Below are 5,948 nucleotides of genomic sequence, written 5' to 3'. Positions count from 1 at the left end.
AAAATTGGTAATGGCAACAATAAATGTTTTTTTCGAAGCTTTATCATTTATGGTAGATTTTACAAATTATTCAACATTATTTCTTCTACCATGTTGATATAGTTTGATTCTCATGGTAGTATTTCTTTAGCGGAAGTATAAGGTATAAAATAAATAATCAACCATACATCGTATCTGATTGCATCAACGTGTTGGAACGCTCAAAATCACTAGAAAAAGGGTATCATCTGCAGAATGGATTACATCTATCATGCAAGTAAACTACTAAGTGTGTGATTCTAGAATAAAGAGGTTTGCATGATTCGTGATTCAGGACGCATCAAATAGAGTTCAACATATCTGTTAGCAATGTTTGTGTTATAGAAGACGTGTTCAGCAGCTAGAGTGCATTCCACAATCCGTTCGTAAAAACCTTATAATAATAACGAAACTGCTAAAGATTCGCGCGTCTCCCTAGGAAAGCGAAGCTTAGTATGACTAATTTGAAAAAGTCAGAATTTCGACCATATTGATTCCTTTTTGTTTTTATTCGCGTGTTTTTACTTCTTTTTGATAGACCACTTATAGAACGTATCTTCGCCAATAGATGATGAAGGATACATGAAAGCCTGTATGCTTCCTCTATTGGGTTTCCTCATTCAAACTGTTGCAAGGTTGTGCTGATGAAGACAATGAACAAATAGGTGATTCCGTTCTTTCATCACATTAGCGCACACCAACACCCCTATTTCTTTCGAATCAAATGCAAAAAATTCCATTCTGAATCTCAATCGAGTGATGTTTTTGTTTGAATAACTTGAACTTGATCAAAATACAGAATACTAATTCTATATTCGATCGAAAAAGCGAATAGAGGTGCAATTGCACAGAAACCTAAAATAGAAAACTTCATAGCAACTATTGCTTTGTGTGGTATATTATCACTGAAATTGTGATAACTGTTGTCCTACAGACTACTGATTGGGATATTTCTTTCTCATAGACAGGCAGACCGCTTTAGTGTTTCGCAAACTTTATTTTTTTCTAAAAGAATTGTTCCGCATGTCTCGTATTTTCGATAACTTCTAAATTCATTGTTTCAATATGTATAACTCCAATAGGAAATTCCGGAACTCGTCCTTTGCTAAATGATCGATCGACTGATAGTATATACATTTCGAAGTGTCTGTGCCGAAAACGAGTTTTACTAACTGCACTTATATTTTATCTTCCGAAATGGCAATCCATATCAATAACTCATGTGATCTGTGAATAAAAATCATAATCTTCAGAAGGAGCTTGCCACAAGTCAGAGTAGTAATCAAAAAAGAAGATCATTATCACATATGCTAAATCGATAAGCTCAACATCTATAGTCAGAAAAATCTTACACTCTTACTTCAAATGTCATTAGATGGTTTGTAGTGTTCGAAAGTAAAACGAAAAAATAAAGAGAGCAGATTGAACTACCAGACTTAGCTATGCACTGTACGATGATTGCCTAGGAAACATTTGGTTTACCAGCAGCATGCTTCTTCTCAAGTTTAATATACTTTGTATTCTGTGTTACTATTGAATTTTCACGGTACATCAACTAACGCATACAAACAGTTGTTGAATTTCTTCTAATTTTATCAATGTAGGAAAGTGATTGTGCAGCATTCTACCAAAAAATTAAATCATTCATATTTTAGGCGTTCATTAAAAGCTATTTGGAAATGGTTTGAATGTGTGAATAAACTAGATTACGTGTTTAATGTGACAACTACTATCGTTTCTGGCTAGACTCAACCCAAAGAAAACCAATCGTATGCATTGATGATAGTGGCGTTTTACCTAATCGAGGAAAAAAAAGCGTCTAAAATGTCTATGCAGTAAAATGCCAACGAAAAATCTACTGTATGAATCACCCTAGCGTTCCGTGTTTTATCCTATTTTTCACAACTTAGTAAATTATTTGTGACGTCGATCGACTATTTCCCGTTGCACTGGACGTTATTGCTTCTTCCAAATTTGAGTCCAGCTTTCGATATGCGGCTGTATGTTTCCGGCCTTTGCTGAAACCACCTCGCCCGGAGTTATTTCGTCGGCCTTCCAAAACCAGTGCGAACAGCTTTGCTTTGTTATGATACGCAACATAGCACACGATACAGGCAAACATTACGAACAAGAAATACGAAAAGAAATTTGAGTCCGTTTCTTCGAAAAATGGATCATCGCGAAGTTCTTCCTTTTGTACTTCAGCCAGAACATTTCCATCCGGTTCTTGCTTACTGTGCTGCTGCACTGGAATTGGCTCCTCTTTGTTTGGTTCCTCTATGGTGTCGTCCGCTTGTTCCCGTAGACTTTCCTCGCTGTCGTAAATCGTATTTTCATCGCCATTCGTGTCACCAGGCGAGAGGACATCTTGGAACAGATCCTTTTTCTGGGACCCGTTGATACCCTGTATGTTTGATTCGTTGAACTTTTCTATCTCATCAACCAGGTTTTCCTGATCCGCGCCAGCATATTCTCTCGACGGTGGATCTACTGACTCTTTCGGAATACTGTTGGCACCACCAAGTGGATCCTTTTTCTGTACCCCAGCGTTAACCGGTAGGTTTGCATCATTGAGTTTTTCTTTCTCATCTAAATTTTCTTGGTCGCCTTTCACCGGAATACTGGTTGATTGCTTCGGAGCGCTCGAATTCTTGGGAACCAATTCTGCTGAAATAATTTTTTCAATCTCTACAGGTTTAGCTGAACCACTCGGATCGGACGATGGAACGGATTTTGTTTTATTATCTGCTGATAAAAATGAAGAAAATAAAAAAGATAACATTGCCTCTTGTAAATATGAGTCACTTACGATTTGAATTTGAGTTTGTTAGCGTGGAATTTTCTCCATGTTCAACTACACTGTTTGGTACAGTAACCGAATCGTTTGTCCTTGTGGGATCCGTCGACTGGAGCTGATGAAATTCCCACAGTAGCACACGGCATATTGGTTTGAGAATCATTTCATAATTTTTCAGATAAAAGCATGTTTTTATGCAAATGTCTGGTCGGTTCAGAGGTTCCCATATATTTCGCTGTTGTGATGTCGGATGATTTGTGTCCCCAAAAACTTCCAATGTCATTGACAGATTTTTACAAAAATTTTCGTTCGTGAAATCTTTTTTCTCCAATACCTCTTTGACTAATTCCAATGTCACGTTGTGGTCTTTTACCAATAAGATTGTGAGATCCCGATAAACATTGCAGGTGATTTTGTCTTCTTCGGTGGAATTTTTGCTGTCACACCACCGTAAAAATTCTAGTTTATTCTCGTCCAGCAAATCTTTGATGGCTGGTCTATCCTCACTGGCTTTAGCCGTAACATTTGTCACACCTGTCGATGCAGCCCTTGCGAACAACGGTAGCTGAACGATTAGCATCAAGCTTACCATTCGACACCAAACAGATTCTCCGAACGGCATTTTAGAATGTTTCTGTTGTTCTTTTATTTGCGTTGAACTGAATTTCCCGTTATTACGACTTATACATACAACAAACCAGTGTAATTTTTGGATGGTGCAATGATTTCAAACCAATTTCGTTTGCTGGTTAATGTTCTGCATTTCAACGTGCGTATTCAAATACTGTCGACTGATTGTTAGAGGATGAGTTCTTCACTGTTTTTTCGAATATAATTGATGGAGTCGGTGAAACAAATTCTTATAAAGTGAACGCACGCACTGTGAAGCCCGTCATCGTATTCGCAGACTATTTTCTCCTCTTCAGGATGCCAGGTATTTGTTTTTCTAAATCAGTGTTCAATCGAAAAATCAATGTAAAATCTGTGTCTACTTCCCATAAGAACAATGCAGATCGAGATCATTTTCGTGATCAAAAACAAAAGGTCTCAGCACTTTCAAGAAATATAGTTTTACTGTGCAATTTGAAGATCTATAAACTTATTTCCAGTCTGTTATCGATTTTGGAAATCTCTGAAAATCATTTTTTAAATCAGTGCAGCATATTAACAAACTTAATCTGTAAACCTGGCATCGCTGCTTCACTTTGCATCGTAAACGTCAAGGATGTTTGTTGACGGCTCCAACAAGCATAGGCGTAGTTTTAAATAGTGTTAGCAGTGGGGAGCATGATTCGAAATACACGCGGAAAAAAAAAATTGTAAAAATTAACAAATTCCGGGCAATTCAAACGAATTCTTTTTTTCGGACACGGTGACAATAATAAATATGGTTTGATTCTACAAAAATTTATTTGACACAAAAAACATTTGTTTGGAATAACTATACTCTAGTTTAATACAAGCTTAATCAGTTTGAATCTACAATATCTCGGTTTGAAACAATTGTTTATATTTTGTTTGACGGACAGCTGATTGTTTTGTTGTTTTAAACAACAAGAAAGTCTCTGCATGTACACTGCCAAGAAAAAAATCGTTCAAAGATTAACAATACAAATCAACGCTACCAACTATACCGGTTTTTGTACTCGATACAGTAACACAGATATGCACCCTCACGGGTACTTTCGAACGAATACGAATAAGCCATTCTTGTTTTTACTCGAATGAATTTGAACGCGACTCGTTTGCCACAAAATATTCAAATATTAGTGAACTTATCCAAATAAATGCTCGGCCTTGATGAAATCAGTCCAATTCTTGTGATTAACCATATGCGAAACGCTAGAATGTATGCCAGTCTAGCTTCAGACGATACGTGTATTCGAACATCATTCGTTCGAACGAAAAGTCCCCATTCTCGTTTACGGACGAATATACTAAATCTGTATAAAATTTTCATTACGACCTAAGTAACAAAGGTAAACAAACCGAGATTTTTATTGCATTTTGTTAGAAATGTTCTAATACACGCACTACCCGAACACCGTTTCTCGATTCACATTTGACGTATGTCGAAATCAATGAAAAATAATCATTAATGCTACTTTCGTCAATTGGCAATGTTTTGACCAATGTACCATAGCATAAACAAAAGTGTATGCGCGTTTTCCACGAAAAAGCAGATCTAGTGTGATATTATGAAAGTGAGATTTGCTGTAGAGTTGGAGAATCGAGTTGCTTTTAAGCTTGTTGAAAAATACGCTGATTAATTTGGAAAGAAACTGATTTGTTTCCAATCGTAGAAACCGTTATGAATCCTTCGTCAAACAAAAGCGAAAATTATCAAAACACACTAAAACGAGTCGACTGTCACTACTGTCAAACTATCGATTGAAACAAATTACTCCGCTGAAAAAAAATAATTATCTAGTTTTGTAGTTTCAAGAAGAAATGTGTGCTTTCATTCGTTCTACCAAATGTTCATCTATCCTTCTTTAGCAGATTGCATGAGCCATTGTCAATAAGAAATCTTACCTCTCACTCAGTAGGCTAAGATACATTCAGGGATGTCATTTTTGCAGATATTCAACAAATGTGACATAATAATGATTCGCAGACAAATTCGTTCGCATAGCATTGTTCCTTGTGCATCAATGATTTCAATCATGCATATGAAAGAAAAACGGAGTAAGAGAAATGGTCCAAGAAAAAAACTTCAAGAAATACGGCGTCTAAAACTAACCTTCAGTTCAATCTAAATGAGCTGATGAGCTAATGCATTGAATCGATTCACTTTAGTGATCGGTTCGGAGCTGCTTACCGGTATGAGCTGTTTCGCACATCTCTACAGTACGTACGGTAGGGTTATCACGCCATCACTCGCTTGCACACTCTCATTCTGCTACTACCGCGGAATGTAATTTTCTTCGATAAAATACTTCATCATTTCAACGTTCAAACAATAAACGTTGTAATGTTTTAGTGATAAATAAAAGAGAATCTGTCGTTTGCAGTATCGACCTATAGGAAAATTCAATTGTTGTTGTTATTCTCAGTTGCAAACTGGTAATAAAGCAGTGTGTTACTTTGGCAATTTCAGTGATATTTTTATGTAGGAAATAAAAAATCAAAA

The 5,948-nt window shown here is 36.4% G+C and overlaps 1 protein-coding gene across 3 annotated transcripts; it reads right to left on the bottom strand.

The window, feature by feature from the left end:
• Positions 1-995: 995 nt before the first annotated feature.
• LOC131434768 (trans-Golgi network integral membrane protein TGN38-like) lies at positions 996-3,733 on the bottom strand. Of its 3 annotated transcripts, XM_058601871.1 has the most exons (3): positions 2,828-3,733; positions 1,890-2,766; positions 996-1,245 (listed from the first exon to the last, which is right to left on the bottom strand). In XM_058601871.1, exons 1-2 carry the CDS (start codon positions 3,435-3,437, stop codon positions 1,925-1,927), a joined length of 1,452 nt encoding a protein of 483 aa, XP_058457854.1. In that variant the 5' UTR covers positions 3,438-3,733; the 3' UTR covers positions 996-1,245; positions 1,890-1,924. The 3 variants fall into 3 exon arrangements, with proteins under 3 accessions (XP_058457854.1, XP_058457844.1, XP_058457865.1); XM_058601861.1 differs by having other exon boundaries at positions 996-2,766; XM_058601882.1 differs by having other exon boundaries at positions 996-2,763.
• Positions 3,734-5,948: the final 2,215 nt, after the last annotated feature.

Source organism: Malaya genurostris, chromosome 1, assembly GCF_030247185.1.
Source record: "Malaya genurostris strain Urasoe2022 chromosome 1, Malgen_1.1, whole genome shotgun sequence".
NCBI lineage: Eukaryota > Metazoa > Arthropoda > Insecta > Diptera > Culicidae > Malaya > Malaya genurostris.
The sequence above is the reverse complement of the archived record's forward strand: the minus strand, read 5'-3'. Positions and strand labels throughout refer to the sequence as shown.